Source organism: Pseudochaenichthys georgianus, chromosome 16, assembly GCF_902827115.2.
Source record: "Pseudochaenichthys georgianus chromosome 16, fPseGeo1.2, whole genome shotgun sequence".
NCBI lineage: Eukaryota > Metazoa > Chordata > Actinopteri > Perciformes > Channichthyidae > Pseudochaenichthys > Pseudochaenichthys georgianus.
This window is the reverse complement of record NC_047518.2, coordinates 12,725,208-12,746,262: the sequence shown is the minus strand read 5'-3', so window position 1 is coordinate 12,746,262 and position 21,055 is coordinate 12,725,208. Positions and strand designations below refer to the sequence as shown.

The window sequence follows — 21,055 nt, the reverse complement described above, 5'->3', positions numbered from 1 at the left end:
TGTGACATGTTTACATGCTTTAAAAAGGTGGGGTAGGTAAGTTTGAGAAACCGGCTCGAGATACACTTTTTGTTATATTCCATGGAATGCTCTTAACATCCCGATTGCAATGAATATCTTAAGTGCTTTGAAAAGAAATCCATTAAAACATGTCATCTGTGTAAGCCGTAGTACTGTAAAAAGCACGACCAATCATCTGAGCCGGCCCGGCTAAAATAACTGGATGGCCTACCTGCCTGTCAGCCTTCCATCTGTGCACAAACTTATCTCGTGCCCTCATTGGTCGTGTGCGCGCTCGTGTGTGTTGGAGGAGGAGCTCTGTAAGGAAGTGGCAGATTTCTTCCGGCTGTGTATTTTCTAATTCTAGCGCACTCGATCTGGTTTCTCCAAAATTACCTACCCCACCTTTAATGTTTAAAAAGGTATTTATTTGTCTAATACTGCCTGTGCTGCAGCTCACCTCTCTCACCCGCTGTCTGAAACCTGAGCCCAGTCTGCTCTGATCTGATTGGTCGCTTAGAGATGTCCCGCCCTATAGTATATCGTGTACAATGTGTCGGAGCGCTAGCAAATAGAAGTGTGAGGGCTGTTGTCACTATGTTGCGGAACTATATATAACACGCTCCAGGAGGGAAAACCTCAAAAAGCATAATAGGCCCTCTTTGAGGTCAAATGTTACGCACTGATTTGTTCGATGAGGGATGGGAATGAGAATGGTGACTGATCCTTTATCTTTAAATCTGTATATTTTGTTTGGCCAATTTTGGACTACCCCTTTAAGGTTTGGATCTGGCTGCCAAATGGACTTGGTCTTGACAAAACATGGCATAAAATATATAATATGTAGGTTACAAGTGGCATGCACTTATTTGATACAAGCGCCACAGTCACCAGTGTCTCTGGGGGCAGACAATGCTTTCAGTGCAGATTGTAATGCCCCATGAGGCTCTAAATGTGCTTTTAAATGCTTCAATACTTGATAGAATATCAAATCCTTGGGGGAAACACTAACTAAAAGGATATAAAGATGTTATAAACTTCTCTATCAAAGCCCTTGTGCTTTATGTGCTTACAATTAAAAATGTTAGCTAGTTGTACAAACACACATCACATGCATGGGGTGTGTGTCCATTACTTTCGGGCTCAGTCTGAGGTCAGACAGCTCACTCCAGTGAAAAAGTGACCAATTTACCTCAAAATGCAAATCCCAGCTGTAGCCTCATTGGCAAAATGCATGCATGTGTACACGTTTCCTTTAAGGGACAAATTGACAAATCTGTGTGCAGCCTCCCACTACCGTCTCCTGATTTCACTGATTAATCAAGTGAATAAAAACTAGGTCTTAATTAAAAGGGATCTGGACGTGCTCCCAGCCCAGAAACTGGCAGACCCCCACCGCGCAGCTCCAAAGCCCCACAAACAAAGTCCCAGAATAAATGACCGCCACATAAAAAGGTGAATAATTCACTGTAATGAGGGAACTTAGCAATAATAACAACTGGCATATGTCGTCAAAATGAAGAGAAAGATGTGCTTTCCACAAATAAGAACAGCATAAATGAAATTAATCTCATAAACAAGAACATAATTCAGGTGAATAAAAAAAAATGCTAAGCCTAAAGAAAACAAAGTATTCCTCTCTTGAAGCCTGGGAATTTGCCCTTGACTTGAAGCCATCTGTTGGGACCTCAGTGTCACAGCTTTTCATTTCCTTAAGTAACACTAAGTAAGTGACCTCAAAACTCAAGAATTATGACACAGAGTAGAATTATGGATACATATAGACTATTCCTTAATAAGAAGAAAGTGGTGGCTGGACATTAATCATCAGGAATTTAACCTCCAATCCTTACGTCTTTAAGCAGTCGGGTTTTAGCTGTAAGCACTCTGACTTTGGCCACACAAGGTGACTGGCATACATATGAAAGGACAAAGAATGTTTGAGTGTTTGCTGAACATGAAATCATTCGTGTGCCCCAGATGCATTAGTTATCCATAAAGCAACAGCATATCAGAAGATTTGAGTACAGCACATTTTTGGAGCACACAAGGGCTTCCTGGATCTTGTATTTGAATGGAACCTTCCTGTCTAAATAAGGGGTAAATACAATAAAATGTTTAGCCTATTGCATGTAAGGGAATATGATGACATAATAGAGTAAAAAGAGAAGGGTTGTACAACAAAATTGCTGGTATGATATCCAAAGTATATTCAGTATACGTGAACATATAAGTTAAATATTGTGGCGCTGCAAAGAAATCCCGATCAACAACCAATCTAAAGACTTCATTAAACGTTCTTGTTTGGAACAGACCTTTTAAAGGTCCCATGTCATGGCCATTTCCACTGATCATATTTCCATTGTTGAGGTCTACTAGAAAAGATTTATACTGTGCAATTTTCCAAACTCACATTGGTTTCGCATACAGCATCTCTGTAAAGTATGTGTATTCACTCTCTGTCCTACACGGCTTGTTGGAGCTCCTGCCCCCCCCCTCCCTGTGAGCCCAGTGTGCTCCGATTGGTCGGACCAGTCGGGACGTTGTGAATCGCGCTGAGCTCCGTGGAGGTGTGGTTTCCTTGTTTAGCGATACACAGCGAAACACAGCGAAACTCACCCTGAGCACACACAAAGTCACAGCCGAAGTAAAACCAATAAGTGTGGCTTGATATTGAGTAAGAAAAAGGTTGATAAACGCTGTGAGAATGGGTCTGCAGAGAGCATTTCGCCGCGATCCCAACTGTCTGTTATCAGCCTGCAGCCAGGGAGGAGAGATCAGCAGAGCTGCCTGCACTGAGTGAGTGAGGAAGTCCGTGGATTGGTCAATTTGGACCAATCAGCGGGGGCTTAACGTAACGGCTCCGCGGACGTAACGTAACGGCTCCACGGATTGGTCCATTTCCTTCCGGGGACGACATGACATCATGATGTCCCCGGAAGAATCAAATGGACAGTGACGTATCTCCAACGAGGCGTTTTGGGGAGGTATTTTCTGTGTTAGAGTTTTACTCCCTACATGGTGTACTTTGAGGGGTTTGACTCTGCACACCATTAACATGCATAAAAACCTTCATAACACACAAGGGGACGGGTAATAACCGGAAAAGCATGACATGTCACCTTTAATAAAAAAAAGAACAACAAACACACCATGACCATCATCTGGTATAATTTTAAATGCTAATATGAATAATGTTTTAATTAAATGGCAAAAGATATTGTGGTTGCAATTTCCTGATGAGGCAGTCCTAGTAATCAACACAGTATTTGAATGTTTCCCCAGTATTCTGCATGGAAATATTATCAGTGGGTTTTCTAACAAAAGCTACAACAGCTTCACAAACCGTCCACTGTCACCGAGTCTGAAAGTGGAAACAATCCTTTTTATTTCCCATACATCAGACACTTCACACACGCATCATTTACACACGTGGTCAGCACAGAGTACGGACTACAACTAAAGTCCCATTAAAGTTCGGGCTGAAGGGGTGGGGGGGGATGAGTGAACCATAGGAGGCAGAGAAGGGCATTTATTGATGGCGCCCTCACATCTCGTTCCTGCATTAAGTTGATTTTTTAAAAGCAATTAATACACATGGTCAGGGAGAAGTAATGGAGCGCCCTGTGTTCTTAACCTGCCGGACATTTCCCAGCCGAAGCTCTGACCGACGCAGTCCTGCTTTGCATTATAAATGACAAGATAAATCTTAATGGATTGAGGATAATCAGCTTGCCATGAAGGCTGACATATACACACGTTCACTGGGCATGCAAGCGCTTACTTGTATATAGACAAACATGGACGTACAGACACAAGGGAAATTAAAGGCTTTGAATACGTCTGCATTGATTATTTTAAATTATTAGCCCACCTCTCTTTGGACCTCCAATGCTTTTAGCCTAAGCTTTAACACATTTACAGAGACTTATTGACTATAATTACAACTGAGCCTTGGTAATGGACACATCAATTATGAGTCGCACATGTCTCTGACCAAGCGTTGCTCTTGGAATCCCAATCTGGGGTCCATTAGCGTCTCTCCTGCTGGTCTGAAGCTCAATCAGTCTTTACCTTCACCTCAACTGAAACGGCTATTACCTGGCTGCTGTAGATAGTAGCCTTAACATTAGCATAAGCTGCCAAAGAAGAGGCTGTGTCTACCCACTCAATACGGTTGGAGCTAAAAACAAAAGCCTAATAGCTGAGCAGCTACACATTCATGTTGTTTTTTGGAAACTGGATGTGTTCAAGTGCTCAAAATGCATTACAAAGGCCTACTATCAGTCAGAGGTTAAATATTGAATGCAGCTACTTTAAAGTTGAAAATGTGCATTGTGTGTGAGTGTGAAATATAAAGAGTAGAAGAAAGGGGAAGAGTGTGTGTAATAGAGGCAGGGTACATACCGGTGTGTGTGCGGATGTGTGCCAGGAAGGCCATGGAGTTGCTGCTCTTGCACACCTTGCCGCAGTATTTACACATGCTGCCCTGGTTCTCTTCACGCTCGCGGTTGATCTGCTCCGTGTCCTCCACCACGTACTTGTTGACCTCCCTCAGAAGCTCCTCGTGTTTCTCCTTGATGTGAACAAACAGTTCCTGTTCAGACTCGAAGCGGTCCGTGCACTTCACGCACTTGAAGCTTGCGCCGCCTTCGGGCAGCTCCTCCACGCTGTTCTGCTCGTTGCGGAGGTGGGCGGCGCTGGTCAGGTGCTGGTGCAGGTTGCTCTCGGTGTAGAAAGACTTGCCGCACACCAAGCAGTGGAAGTGTTTGTCCTTGGACGGGTGCTTCATTGAGATGTGGACGTTGAGGCCGCTGATGCCATCGGCCATGAAGCCGCAGTCGTCGCAGCGTATGCGCGAGCCGCTTCCCTTAGCTTCCTTTCTCACCTTCAATTCTTTGCGTGTGATCTTCTTGACGTATGTAGAGTCAGAGGGCAGGCTGCCAGTCACCGGGGACCCCCCAGTCAGACATTTGACAGCAGCCTCGCCCTCTAGAGTCAAACCTTCCTGCAGCTCCTGCTCAGCAAGGTTCTTCCAGGATACAATGCACGCATCGAAGGGAAGGGCTTTGGACATTTGTGTATCTGGAGGAGATTTGCCACTTTCTGCATCTACAATCATCTCTTGCTCTTCGTCCGCCTGTTCCTCCACTTCCTCCTGGCTCTCAGGCTGATCCACTGAAGGCTGAACATCTGTTACAGCCTGCTTAGATTCAGATAGCTCAGTAGGCTCAATTGTCACATTGGTTAGATGTGGTTCACTGGAACTAGAAGATGTATCAGGCTCTGCTTGCTCCTTGTCCACACCAGCTACAGCATCAACATGCTCTGTGGTGACGGAGAGTTCGGCTGGATTCTGACTTTCCACAACTTGGCTGTCACCAGAACAAGAGTCAGACTCTTCTTTGGGGCTATAGGGTTCACATTCAGGGTAGGAGTTTGCCCCCTCAAGATCAATGTCCTCTTTTTGCTTCAAAGGGAGCGCTGCATCTCTTTGTCCCTCACTTCCTGTTGGTGCCAGATATTTCCGGCTTTTCTGTTTGTGCTTTTCTGTGCTGGCATGGCGAGACATTTCCCTGCTTGTTACGGCATAGTAGCTACATGCCAGACATACATACTCGAAATCTTTGGTGTGCTTTCTCTTGACATGAAGATGCAGCGAAGAGACTGATTGAGCTACAAAATCACAATACACGCAAGCATTCAGAGAGTCATATTTACTTTTGTTCTGGCTTGTGTCTGACTGAGTTTGCTCTTCCCCGCTCTGCTCGTTGGACGCTGTGTTGTCAGATTCTGACTCCTTGTCAGGGGTCTGTGGGGCTGCGCCTGGTTCCTGGCATTGACTTGTAGATTCCTGCGGGGACGGACTTGTGTGGTTGTCCACTTGGTTCTTATTTGAGCAATCTTGTGCACGTCTGACATGTTTCTTTGTGATGCAGTGACGATCCATGTCTCCTTTGGTCACGCAGCTGTAGTTGCACAGGGTGCAGCTGTAGCCATACTCCTTGCTGTGTTTGCGGCGGACATGGACACTGAGGTTAGTAGCATTGGACACTACCAGGCCACAGTATCCACAAGTGGTCGTGGACACTTGCTTTGGTCTTCCTCTTTTTCTTTTGGGAGATTGAAGCTCAAAATCTTCTTCCTCGACCGAATCAGCTTCGGCAGCCTCCACTGCCTCTTCAGTTTCCTGATGTCCTTCTGTTGCAGAGTCTACGTCTTCTCCAGTAGCCACCTGAGCCATATCATCCACTTTACCACTTTCCCCAATACTGTCTCTAGTTACACTCTCAACGTACACTTCAAATGCCGAAAGCTCCATGCCTTTCTCCTCTTTCTGCTGCTGCATGTGACTATCGGAGGACAGGTGAGCGTCCATCCACTCAGATGTGGCAGAAAATAAGTTGCACAATTTGCAACGGTACCACTGCTGGTTCATGTGTTTGATTCGAGTATGGCTCTCGAGCAATGAAGGGTTGCTAACCCTAAAATCACAATTGGTACACTTAAGATGGAACCTGCTGAGCGGACGTTTAGCTGCCACTCTAGTGGGAGTAGCTTTCAGAGTGCTGCCAGGATCCTCAGCGTCCTTTTCTGCATCCATGTTCTCACCAGCCTCAACTGAAAGAGATTTTAGATGAGCTTTTTAACCAATAATCTAAACAATTCCGTAAAAAACATGTATTTCAATCTAACTTTGAACTTATTTTTGCAGAAATAATGAGAATGAAAACTCAGCATTACAAATTAAACATATATCTAATACCAAAATAATATTGAGTAAAATAAATACTCACATGTGAATTGGGTGTCTTTGGTGTGGTAACTCTGGATATGCACATCCAAAGGGGACTTGTCCCTGAACTCTTGTCCACAGTAGTTGCAGGAATATATCATCTTAGGTTTTGGGGTCCGCTTGCTCACTCTTCTCTCCTGTGTAGGGATGGCCTCTTCTTGATCTGCCTGCTCTTTGTCTAGTTCAGTTTGCTTTTTAGTTAAACGCTTTGTCTTCATCTCATTGGACCCTGATCCCAGCTCATCACTATCAGACTTATTGTTCTGTTGAACTTCAGCAGCACTTTCTGTCTCCATGTCTACTTCATGATGGATTTCAGATGGACTCAGGTCAGAGATTTGTTCACTTTTTTCAGATAGCTTAGCTGTTCTTTTGTTATTCTTCGAGTTCTTTCCATGCTTTCTTGCATAGTGAATCTTCAGTGATCTTGGACATTTAGCTGAGAACCCACAATTTGTGCAGATAGTATCCCGACCTTCAGGCACGTTGTCCGGCAGAAGACCTTTAGCGAGTTCATCTTCCGCTTCATCAGGCTTGGCAGTACTTTCGGTAGGGTCTTCTTTATTTCCCTCCATGTCAACATCATCCTGCTGCACCTTACAACTGACGGTGTCAGGCACTTTGTCCTCAACAGCCTCTTTTTCTGATGTTACGGTTTCATCCATATCTTACACTGCTATAATTCTATAACAGTGAAGTTGATCGTTATCACCAACACTGGATCAAACTCCTGGAAAGAAAGAAAGAAAAATTATTTTTGGGATTTTCAAAATAATTATGGAGACGGATTAAGTGTCTTTGCCAAATAGTTTCTAATTTAACATAAGCTTCTGAAAAGTGATGAATCCTTCAACAACACCATCTGCATTTACACAAGTAAATGTCTCCATCTAGTGTTTCTTGGTGAGAATTGTTTTGAGAAGAGAATGAGAGCTGTTGGTACTTATTCATTGGAAAAATGTCCACTGAAGTCATATTATTATTATTATTATGTATGTATCCTTACATGCTTGTAGACATGATTTAGTGGAGCTACAATAGTTTCCATAAGTATGCCAGTAAATGTAACTAAAGCACATCTTAATTATGAATATCAATATTTCTAGAGCTTTACACAGTTGCCATTTTCATTAAATGTTTTCCGTTTTAGCAAAGCTTCAATATAAGTATACATTGGCTAAGAAAGCTCAATGCACGGCAACTTAAAAAAAGTATTTATTTATTTATGTGTACTTTGTGTTGCAGCATATTTTTTACAATTAAGTGTTAATGTGCTTGAGTTGTAATTATTTGAAACATTCTCAACACTAAAATACAGTATTTTTGTAAAGGGGACATCTTGAGGAACACATATTATTTTCTAGCTCATTTTCCACAATCTACATGTATATTGTCACAAAATGTAAAAACAGTTAGATGTTCATGTAGGCTATTGGATCATGTAATAATAATACTACATTTTATTTGTAAAGCACCTTTACTAAACTTAAACTACCAAGGGTCACATTGTGTCACATTGTGCTGAATTTATGTTCGCAGGTATTTTGGGGTCAATTCAGTCTCACGTTTTCCTTCTATAGCACGAGAAGTATTATTGGATTTGCATTAGGTTGTGTCGTCGGTTAACAACAGGATTTACAGACCAACAAGGAATATTCTTCCTACAACTGGTACAACTCCGTGGTAATTTCAATACTTTCATCACATTCTAGCCACACTTGTGACTTACTCACTCCACCTTAGTGAACTACCAGATGTGTCACTACCAAGCAATCGATGATAGCTTGGAAGTGATATTAAGTTAGCCGAACGTGTTTAAGACTGCATGTTGTAAATTGCACCGGGTCGCACATACACGCAATGCACCAGAGTTGCGAAAGTGTGAAAACACTTTTCAAGTTGAATATGGCTCCTGCAACTGCACACAAAACAGGTGAAGTTGTGAATACTGCTGTTTGCTACCTGCTGCTAACTTGCTAACAAGCGACTTGTTTCTCAGCTGTATTTTTGAGATGCACGCAGCACGTCCAATTAAATCGCTACATCAGCTTTGTTGTCCAATCACCGCGGGACAGAGGCGGGTCTACAGCGCTCCATGGCTTGGAAAACGACGGCAGCACAGAGGCCCAAAAAGGAGGCTAACATCGACCTCTGAAACAGTCCTCTAGTTTGCCGAAACAGTGCTTGAAAACACCCCAGAGACCGCCTATCGCTTCCGCAAAATAAATGCAGGTAATAATTTAATGACACAGTTTAACCTCAATTTCACTTACCTCTTGTTATACGACTATTTCCACTGTCCGCGCTTTTTGCTGCTAGACACAAATGGCGTACCGTAGCGTGAGCCATGCGTCACACAAGAAGGCGGGCCGCGAGCCTTTTTTTCCTCCATCAGCTGATTTGGTCACATGTTGCATTCCCGTTCTGTGGGAAAATCAAAAATATTCTAACATAAAAAACAACACCCTGAAATGAAGGACAATTCAAGACTCGGCAATGCCAGGATGCCACGGGTAGGCCAGAAATGTGAACTAGTGATGGCGAGATGAAGCCTTATGAAGCTCTGAAGCTTTCCAGCCAATTGGTTCGCAAAAGGGTTCATCTCATGAGGCTTCATCATGGGCTTCATTTGAACAAAGTGTCAAAGTGTGTAAAACAGGCAGATTTGTGCTCTATCTCAACAGTGTGCTCTATCTCATACCGAGTTCCCAATGAGTAAAGCCTTAGAATAACTCTAAACAACGAACATAAAATCATATTTTCATGTTAACAATATTGTTTTTATTCCAGTTTAATTATTGTGATTGAAAAGCCTAAGGAGGCTGGTAAAGAGGGATTTGTATTCCTTAATAATGTTCGTAAACTTAACCATGTTGTAGCCTGAGAAAGACTAAACCATATCAAAGAATACATTTATTAACTACATTATCTCATTTTACTTATTGACGAGTCGTTGAACCAGGGACTCTGTGGTTGTGAGTCAACTGCTTTCCAGCTGAGCCACAGCCCACACAATAAATCAACTTGAAAACACTGAATGCTATTTATTAAATGTATTCATTTATTTTTTTATTCTTTATTCCTACATTTATTTATGCTTTTATTCATTTATACTTATGACATGTTCCGACCTCTATAAGTGAGGGTCTCTGAGCTCTCTTAATTTCATCGTGTCACCGGGCCCGGGTACAGGAGGGGTAATATGGATTATTATACATCAATGGGTAATATGAGCGTTGTGGTTCAACCGATCTGAATCGCTTCCTGACGCAGTCACGTGGTATCGACAGGCAGTGAGGCTTCGTTTGTCATCGATGACGTCACTTGCCCAAAACGATACAAGCCTTGATACAAGTTTCACAAAAAGCTTCGGGGATTACTCGACACACGCTCCGAAGCCTCAGCGCAATACGTAACATCACTAATGTGAACATGTTTATTGCTGCTGCAGCAGCATTGTACATTCTTCAACATACAGTAAGTAACGGAGTAATTCATTTTAGTTCTGGTTTTAAAAGAACGTAGGCCTATACGACGAGCCAGGCCGAGCACCATGCATAGAAATGAAAGTGATTGTGTACGTTTTAGTTTAAAGTAAAATGTAACATTCGGCTTTTGAATTCCGTTATTGTTTAGTTGTGCTATACAATTGTATTGCTATTTAAATAACATCTTAATGTAAACACAAGCAATATTAACTGCTAAACAGTGGCGCCGGGGGGGTGCTGAAGCACCCCTCAGGATAGCCATAGCACCCCATAAGCACCCGCAAGAAATGTATGTCTTTTTTTTTAATGTGTGAAATTCATAATTTGAAAAAGGATTGATTCGAAAATAATATGCTAGTACAGTACAAGTACCCTACTTCTGGGCCTCTGTTTCATTCAAGCTCTGCTCTGTTTTGTGTGTGTGTGTGCGCGCGAGCGAGCGCGCACAGGTACCGGAGATCGTTGTGGTTAGCATCTGGTGCTACCTACGCTAACGGATATAAGGAGCTTTTTCAACAACAAAGTGGGAGAACTCTCTCCTGTCAGACAGAGAGTCTCAGATAACCTCAGCTCAGGTGAAGTAAAGGACTCTCTGAGTGTTTAGATAGTGAACTTTAGTCTAATAGGCCATAAGGTGAACCCTGTTATCGTTTCAACCGCTCCACAGAAGTGGAACTACATAATCTTCAGTTCATAAAAAAGAACGAGTCATGCTTATCCACCAAAAAAAAGTTTGTCGCTAAAATTCCTGCCAATTCTTCTAGGCACGTAATTATTGGCTGAACTAGTCCCTTCAAAGCGTAATAATATCTTGGTCCAAAGTAGTGCCACGGTTCGTCACGTGATCGTGCTACACCAATTGGGTAGCTGCATATTGTCAACAGAAGTGAAAGATGGCCGCCTACATGGTTGCGCTAAACCAGACCAAATGGATTCTAAACAGTGCTGTATGCTTGTTTTATGTCATGTTTTGTCATATGTCTTAATACATCACTAAGTCCGAGGTATTTGCGTTATATACGCGGTATTTGTGAGAGGTTTTACTATCTGGGAACAGAGTTGACCATCGAATCAACATTGACTAGCAGCGTTTATCAGCCAACTCCAGCTACAAACAATTTCCCCACGGGAATTAATAAAGTATATCAAACTCAAATTATCAAACTATCATTCCTGGACTACCATGTTCGCATCGCTAGGTTCATTGGCTGAGCTCGTGGATTATTCCATTAGACTGAGGACTTTTTGTCTGTCTGTTGTTACCCTGTACACGTTAAATGCACTCTTAAAATGACTTGATTTCATACATAGCTGCGTCCAAGAAGAAGGTTAACTTGTTACGTTAAGTAATTTAGATCAATAAAATGCAGTACTTCCAGGCTGAAGACTTTTCTTTTTGTCGCTGCTTTTAATTGAACTATTCATATCTTAGACTGCACTGTAACTTTTATCCATGTATTTTTTCTTTTAATGTTTATTTTATTAGCTTTTCTTTTTAATGACTGATTTTAAATGCCATTTTCTTAATGTCTTTCATTTTTTGTAAAGCACTTTGAATTGCCTTGTGTTGAAAAGTGCTATATAAATAAACTTGCCTTGCCTTGCTTTACCAATGTCCATTGATTCATTTATTTACTCATTCATCCCTCCACAAATGAAAACAACACTGATGAACCATAAAAACGAGATTTATTACAAATATAAAAAGGTATGACGTAGAAAACAGTACAAAACAGAATAAGGACATGTAATGGAGTATAATTGATTGGTGTCAGGTGATCGTGATCCGCAGCCACGGCTGGGCGGAGCGGCTGATTGGTGCTGTGATGGCCTCAGCTGGTTAAAAGAGTCCTGCTGATTATACTCTGTGTTCTAGTTTGGTTTGAAGCCACACGGTGTTTTGACCGCTGCATTGCACTGCAGAGAAGAGACTATTTGTTTATTTAAAGGACGAACACTGTTTCAACCTCGTCTGGTAAGATACGATAATTGGAAATAAATGTGCCAAAAACAAACGTATCTCTGAGTGATGTGTGAGCGCGTCGGCCAGGCGCTAAAACCAAAAGAACAGAAAAGAGCCTAAGAAAGGACTTAACGTCTAATATATTGCTTTCCTGCAATGTTAACTATGTTGAAGCACTTATTTTAACTGATATTATACATATGAATTATACTCTTATGTATGTAGATAGAATAAGAAATGTGCAGAATATGACAGTTGAATGGTGGAGGTACTGTATACACACATTGATAGATGTTGAGGAACCTGTCACCCAAGTTTTTCATTCATTGCATAACTACACCGTAGTTGTGTATATTATATATCAATAAACCTTTGAAAATCTTGAAATCTTGAAAGGGATGTGCAAAATAGCACATATTATACAGTCTTTAATGAACTATTAGTAGAATAACGAGTAATGAATATACTTTATTACTCGTTTCCATTCATGTCAATTGCAGATACATGTTTAGTCTTCTCAAGCACCAACTATCAAATATCTCTCCTGATTGTTGGCACTTGACAATCACCTTCCCTGAATTTGACTCAGGTGTAACTAAAGTCTGCTTTAAGGGTTGTTTATATTTCACATCATTAATCAGAATCTGCAAAGTAACTCAAATAAGTGTAGTGGAGTAAAAATACCAGGTTAACCTCTGAATTGTAGTGGAGTAGAATTACAAAGTAACAATGAGCTGTCATGTGGGTATATATTAATGCTGCGCATTATGGACACAAGCGATTTTCACCCATTTATTAATTATATGTTTTACATTTGATAACACCAATGTGTTTAATACTGGCAACTTCTAATTGTGGGAAAAACGAAAACGTTCAGTAGAGACGTCCCATAGAACATTTGGCGAAACACAATAGCCAGCATGTGTTGTTCTGGGGGGGCGTTCGATTCCAGTTTTGGATAGTCTGGTGTGGTTTCGTTCCATTTCAAACAGCTGTTTGATGCTCGTCGTAACCTTGGCGCACTGCCACTCCAACATCCAATCCCAGAGTTTGAAGATTAATCACGGGGACTGTAGTCCTAAACGATAGCTGGGGATTATGGGTAGTGTAGTGTCTTCGGCCATCCTAAACTCAGAAATGTTGACAATCGCAATGATGCTCGAAATGTCCCTTATAGGCCTACGTCTGTTTCCTGTTGTTTTTATTTTGAAATTCAGTTCCTGACGGACGCCAAAAAAGCCCGAGATTATGGAATTAAACCAATAAATAAAAGCAAGGATAATTGTGTGTTATTGGTGAGTAAATAACAGTGTGTTATTTTGAAATGAGGCTCTGAGCCCCATTTATTTTCCTCACAGACGGCAACAAAATTCCGAAATTATACGATTTAAAATAAAAGCAATAATTGTGGCTTGATATTGAGTAAGAACATGTTTTTATGAACCACAGCTTCCGGTCTTCCACGACCCGGCCGGAGAAAAAGACGTGCTGCAGGCACGAAACACATTACCAGTAGAAATACATTGCTTTTAAAATCGTGCTGTGCAACACGAAAAAAAGGGGAAAATCGTGTTGGTGAACACGAATCAATAGATAAAAAATCGTGTTGGTGAACACGAAATGCCATGAGACTGGGTTGCTTCACTGGCTTCCGGTAACTGCTAGAATCCACTTCAAGGCACTGGTACTTGCGTACCATGCTGCGAATGGATCTGGCCCTTCCTACATCCAGGACATGGTTAAACCGTACACCCCAGCATGTGCACTCCGCTCTGCATCAGGCAAACAGCTCGCTGCACCCGCACTGGGACCCAAGGTCCCATCAGCAAAAACACGTGGGTTTGCTATCCTAGCTCCAAAATGGTGGAATGAGCTCCCCATTGACATCAGGACAGCAGAAGGCTTACACATCTTCCGGCGCAGACTGAAAACTCATCTCTTTCGACTCCACTTCGAGCGCTAGAATTATTAACAAAGCACTTATATACTAATAAAGGACTGGCTTATCTAAAGCCAGTTGAGTAGCACTTGAAATGTTTTAGCTCTATGAAACCTGATGTACTTATATGATTCGGTTTTCTTCAAGTTTGTATTTTGTTGGTCGAATGCACTTATTGTAAGTCGCTTTGGATAAAAGCGTCAGCAAAATGCAATGTAATGTTATGTAATGAATGTGAAGTATTTTGTTAAAGGAGGATGAAAGCGTAATTAAGGAGCACTATTGGAGTGACTTTGATGGTTATTGGACTCAGGATTAATTCATTTGGATTCCCGCTGTATGAAGAAATTAAAGGACGGCGCGGAAGTGGAAACAATTCACAAAGGGATTAAACTGTTTAAAACACATGCTCAAAGTAAGCCGGATTTTACCGATGTGTTTATGTGGATTAAAAAGTCGTACATAATCTACAAAATGGAGGAGACCGATCTGATCTGAGCAACTGTGATAAATAATCCAACTGAAACCGGCATGGACAATGACTATGTTTTAAAAATGCACTCATCCAGAAAAGCCCGGTTTGGACACTTTACGGGCAGAAGAAACATTTATATTAAAGAAATAATTATACATTTCTGTCTTTTTATGCCTTTAATAGCTACTAACTTGAATTGTTATTCAAATTAATTAATCAATTATTTTTTTAGATTTTATTGTAATGTATTCAAGGCTTTTAGTGACAATCATGTATTGCTTTACAATTATATGTAAAAAAAAAAAATATGATATTTGGCCTCAAATCATCTGAGGTCTGGCGCCCCCCAGGTTGGGAACCACTGATCTAGAGAATTCGAACGGCACTCATCATGGCTGCCACTGAGGGACTTCCGGGTCATTTCACTTCGTTAGGAAGGTTCCTAAGCTAAATGGACTATTCGACCTCAGCCATGGTACTGACTGCCGCGCTGCGGAAGAGCAGATTGCGAGTGAGAGGTGCCTGTCATCTTCCCTTTACAAGCTTCAAAAATGTATTTATCGTGTGATTTTGTAAATAAAAATTTCATATTCTGAAAACCAAAACACCCGAACCCCGGAAAAAATGTTGTTCACGCAAATCCACGTTTATTTTGAAATGAGCTGTTGCTACTTCCGACTGATTTCGATAGAGCGGGTCACATATACAGTCTATGGTTCACACGGACAAAACTCAAACGGACTATAAACTTTAAACACAAATCATGTGCATGGAAATGCTGTTCAACCATTGGTCAGACATTAAGGGGCTAAAAACTTAAATCCCGGCAATTTCTACCGTTGCCTCTGCCATGTAGCATCGGCACTTTCGGCAGGTTATTCTCATGCTGCTGTTAATCTGGAGATCAACAGACACTAGCGGCCCGCGCATATGATTATATAATCAGACAACGTCCGTTAAAAAACATTATAACACATATAATGAGACGTTCTGCAGTAAGGAGGGGCGTTTCACCGACGACAGGTGTTCTTAATGTTATGTAGGCCTAGTTGATGGAGCATTTTTACTTTACACGACACTGTTCAACACTTCATTCTGCTTCACTCTTTAACTAAACAACCGTGGATGTCTTGAAAGACTCTTTCGCTAAAGATTTTTGAAGACATCCGCGTTCTTGTGACACGTAAATACTACGCTTCCTATGTTTTGGTGCGGACTGCGTTCACACCAGCCATAAACCGCTCCAGAGTTCGCAAGCAAGCATTCCGAGACTACCTATTTTAACGGACCAGAGTCCGGTTGTTTTGTTCACTTAAGAGGTCTCGGACTGTGTTCACACCGACCCAAACGAACCGCACCAAGCGGCTAAACGCACCAGGGATTCAACTGAACTATAAAAGGCTGGTGTGAATGCATTTCAATATTTAAAAAAAAAAAAAAAACCCCTAGAGGATGTTAGGTCCACCCCCCACTTGTAAAAAAAAAAATAGCACTTTACCCCTGCTTACACGTATGCCGTGAGCTGATTATCGAGCCTTCATTGTAACAGTCGTGGGTGTACTGTGTATGTGCGTGTGGGGAGTGTTGCAGTAGAACATTCAACTGTAGCGCCCGGGACATTAATGGGAAACCCTAAATGTTTGAGCACCCTCTGTGAAACGTCAAGCTACCCCACAGCATCCCCAAAAGAAAATATTTAGCGCCGCCACTGCTGCTAAAGTAAAATGTCTTGCATATCAGCTTTAAAAATGTTGCCATATTGCAGGAACTTTTATATAACTCTTTTATGTGTACTTTTGGGGAGTGAAGAAAGACAATTCTAATCACTTAATACGTTACCATCGTCTTTAATAATGTAAATGTTATTTTCTCCTTCAGAGTCATTCATTTTACCTGTCTGAGCTGTCATTACATGTCAATGTAATATAAGACATACCTTTGAATTGTTGTTTTTATTTAGAGAAGGTTCTGCTTATGGCCTATACAGAGATAGTGTTTTCTTTCTCTCCTGAAATGGTCAGCCTGTGATGAATCACCACTTTCATTTGACATCCAGTGTTAGCTTTATGGAAAGACTGAAGATGGATTAATGCACGTACATTAATTGATTAAGTAGTCTGACAGGTCAGGAGGTGATAAATGATACCTCCTGCAATGAATACACAGTTTACTTTGCAATAATTTTCTTTAATTCATCACAGTCAAAATTATATGACATGGATGGTTGAAAACACACACCCCCTCCTCCCCCGTCCCCCATTTTTCATTAGGATTCATCATTCATTTTTCTCCATTAGTTGTCTATTAAAAGAGGGGAGGCTGGCTTGTGTGGACACTGCCTTAGTCTCCTCTTCCTCTTCTATTTGGCCGTTGCGCTTTTTGTGAAGTGTGGCCATTAAACCAAAAGACTACCCCTCTAAAATGTATGATTTCTTTTTTTTGTAATTTAAAAAAAATGAATTAGTCACTTTACTTCCTTTCCAGATCCACTAGTTACAAACAGATATATATATATATATATATATATATATATTCATGGGTATGTTTAATGTCCCAACACAAATCCACAGTTATAAATTCTGTTTTGCAGCTAAGTCACAAGTTTTAATATTAATAAAAAGCTCTCTCTGCTTGAACATGTGACATAATGGTGTGGTTAAAACAACAAAGAATCCCCTTATAAAGTACATTTTTCATTATATAAAGAAGCTACTTCGAGGTAGGAAATAAACATTTGATGAGCCTCACTTTTGATAAGTAATACAGTCTGAATATACAGTTATAACAGCAGCTCTCAGAAGCAGCATCATATACTGAAACTACAATGTAAAATTACTGGATAAAAGGTATTCTAATTGATGCACACTGATTTATCGTTTCAGCCGGTAAAGGTGGAGAAAATTGTAATTACTTGATATATTACTGTGTCGCTTTACATATAATTATTAATCTGAACGTATACATTATATTAGAGTAAATAGGACTTACGTTTTAAAATCAATGTAGTGGAGTAAAAAGTACAATATTTGCAGCCAAACTGTACTACAGTAGAAGTATAAAGTACCATAACATGGAAATTATTGGGTGAAATTATACCTACAGTTTTAAATGTATCTTTACTTTACCAAGTACAGTACTTCAGAAAAGGTACTTGTTACTTTCCACTGGCACTGATACCCATGTATGCACACCATATGTATAGACTCTGTATAGACAAGTTATTAGTTTTACAACATCATTTTTAATTAGCTTGGAAGCACATTAAAATATAAATGAATAGCATTGTGTTGAAGATATTGAAGATATGTTACAGTTACAAAAACAGTCTATACAGATGTGTATAAAAGATGCACTTACCCAATTACATGTCCCTGTAATTGTTTCCAAGATGTGGCTTTTAAAATAAACTAAAAAATAAATAGGACAATGTAACACAACTAAAGGCAACATCCTGAAATATATAGCATCAACTACTTTTAAAGACCCTGGTCCACCAACACAGGTGTTTTCAATTTCCCACCTAATTAATCGTCTCCTTAGCACTGAGGGGGTGTTTCTCAATGTCGAGGAGGCTTGCTTGGTAGCACATGTACCTCCGAGTGAGTTCCTTAAGAAGTGAGGCAAGAATAATACCTCCTAGCCTCGGAAAATGAAGAATGGAACAGGCTAGCAAGTGTGCAGGTGTGCGTCATATGAGAGGCCCCGCCTTACATTTTCCGCCCAAGATTTTGGAAATTGTTCCGTGCGCAAAGCATTGTGGGGATTTTGAGACCCACAACTCCCGCAACGAAGTACGCCGGTGTAGGTACCATTGTCACTACCCGATGTGTCCCCCTGCCTGATCGGTACTGCGCATGTGCGAGATGGTCCGCCATATTGGACAACTCCGGACGGCAACCCAAGATGGACACTTGACACAGTGGCTTTTAGCAAAGCTCAAAAAGAAAACTCGAGAGAGATGAGTTATTTTTATTACAACGTGACTTCACTATTATTTAATAACTCTTTTTATTGGGTTCTTTTATTTGGGGTTAAGTACATTGTCAGAATAAGTGTGGAATGAATTTAACTTCTGTTAGACAGCCATATGCCATACATTTTTGCACACATTCACAGTAAATATTTATTCAGTATGATGGACATTGGAACAGTCCTTCGGCGGCACTCGATGACGTAGTATCCTTGAAATAGTGGCTCTGGAGCAGCTTTCCTCGACATTGAGAAACACCCAGTGGCTCTGGAGCAGCTTTCCTCGACATTGAGAAACACCCAGGGCTCTGGAGCAGCTTTCCTCGACATTGAGAAACACCCAGGGCCTCTGCAGCCTGCTTTTTCATAACACAGGTGTTACCAATAACACTAACGAAGGCTTCTGCTGCATTCCCGTGAAAGCCGTGACAGTGACCCTGAAACAGAAGCGTTCAGCGATCATTAATGTTGTTATTTAAACCTGAGCTGCTCCTTCTGTGACATGTCAATATGTCTTCTGTTAACAAGGCCTATTGACATCTCCCTGACTTAGGTTTTATTGGGCACCTTGACTCTAGAATAAATGACACTGTGCTCATTAAGGAGTTTGGTAACCTTTAAGAAAAAGTTTAAAAGGAGCAGTTCCAACCAACCAGAATGACTTGAAACACCTGTGTGCACACTGGGATGTCAATTACCTAAAATCTACTGTAAGACCCAGCATACTGTACCCACCAAAAAACTAACTTTAAAGCTTGTATGCAGTGAACATAATCACTAGGCCTGCACGATTAATCGATATTAAATCAAAGTGGGTTATTACAATATACAAATTGCAGGGGGCAAAATATTTGTAACAGGCAAAATATGTGTAAATAATATTGTGAATTAAATGTGGGGTAGGTCATTTCAACCCAGTCTCACAAAAAAACGTGTAATAACTACGTTGGTCCACAACGTAGGACGTAGTATTTCTACAAAAACGCCTCTGAAATTGTAAGATCCCTACGTTTTTTTTCACCATTCATTCCAATGGCTGGCGTCTGTCACGTGATCTTCACATTTCTCCCTGCAGAAAAAAAAAACATGGCCGAACTTCGTTTTATTCTCGGTGTAAAATGCCTATTTAAAGTTACTTTGGCCATTAAAATTCGTTTTGATGTCATTTGATGCGAGAAATATGAGTTGTTATTTCAGATTATGTGTGCAGTGGATGTACATGATCTTTAGTTTGCTAGTTATTACGAAGATTACTTCAGGAAATGGTGTCTATAAAACGTTTTCATTGTTACCAAGGTGGTTGCTAGGGACGCTGCTATCGATATTATTTCTGTTATGTTGTGTAACTGTTTAATGGTGTTATCTTTATTGCTACCCCCTTCCCCGTCAAAGTATAGTGTTGGTCCACAGCGCAAACGTATTAGTTTAACAAAATCCGCATCTAAAATGGTGCAGAAACGTTATTTTCCCCTGTTTCTCCGTCATTAACAAATACCGGAAAGAGACCGCAGAAACGTTATTTTCCCCTGTTTCTCCGTCATTAACAAATACCGGAAACAGACCGAAAACACTTTATTCCGAGTGTGCTTGCTTTTCTCTTTGAAAGTCATCACATAACGGCATTGTAATACACGGTTCGGCTGCATTAAATATTACATATCTGCCGTAGTTCTGTATTTATAGAGCCCTGATGAGAAGACTTCTAGACAAACATGAGGAACTGCCGCCAACACTGGAAACGTGACGTGGATCCTAAATATATCAACAATTAAACAACATCTTACATTTCTTTTCACACAATGCGTCTCCTTGCCGTATCAACACTAATTCGGCTCACTTTTATATTTGATCCAATTGGTAGATAGGCTGTATTTACACCATAAAGGTGCACAGCTGATATAAAGGATGGTGGTTAAAGCATGTTATTGAATTTCATTATTTTTATTATTAGATATTAATAGAATCCCTATAAAGTATATTCATTACTCGTTATTCTCTACTAATAGTTAATTAAAGACTGTATATAATGACTATTTTGCACATCCCTTTCAAGATTTCAAGATTTTCTAAGGTTTATTGACATATCATATAGGCCTACACAACTATGGTGTAGTTATGCAATGAATGAAAAACTTGGGTCGCAGGTTCCTCAACAGTGCATTACAAGACATCTATCAATATTTGTGCATACCTCCAGCAATGTTAACTATGTTGAAGCACTCATTTTAACTGATATTATACATATATATTATACTCTTATAAGATGTATGTAGATAGTATAAGAAATGTGCAGAATATGACAATTTAATGGTGGAGGTACACATATTGAAAGATGCCTTGTGATGAACTGTTGAGGAACCTGTGACCAAAGTTTTTCATCTCCGACCTTGTCAGGTATTGAACAATCAATAAATAAAGAACACAG

At 40.6% G+C, this 21,055-nt stretch overlaps 1 protein-coding gene across 1 annotated transcript in view; it reads right to left on the bottom strand.

Annotated features, from left to right (window-relative positions):
* Positions 1-9,146, bottom strand: part of znf407 (zinc finger protein 407) — a 145,260-nt gene extending 136,114 nt beyond the window's left edge. The window contains exons 1-3 of the mRNA XM_071206044.1: positions 9,070-9,146; positions 6,798-7,526; positions 4,408-6,621 (exon numbers count right to left, since the gene is read on the bottom strand). Coding sequence (XP_071062145.1) covers positions 4,408-6,621; positions 6,798-7,461 — 2,878 coding nt within the window. The 5' untranslated portion in view covers positions 7,462-7,526; positions 9,070-9,146. The remainder of the gene's footprint in view (positions 1-4,407; positions 6,622-6,797; positions 7,527-9,069) is intronic.
* Between the last annotated feature and the right edge of the window lie 11,909 nt (positions 9,147-21,055).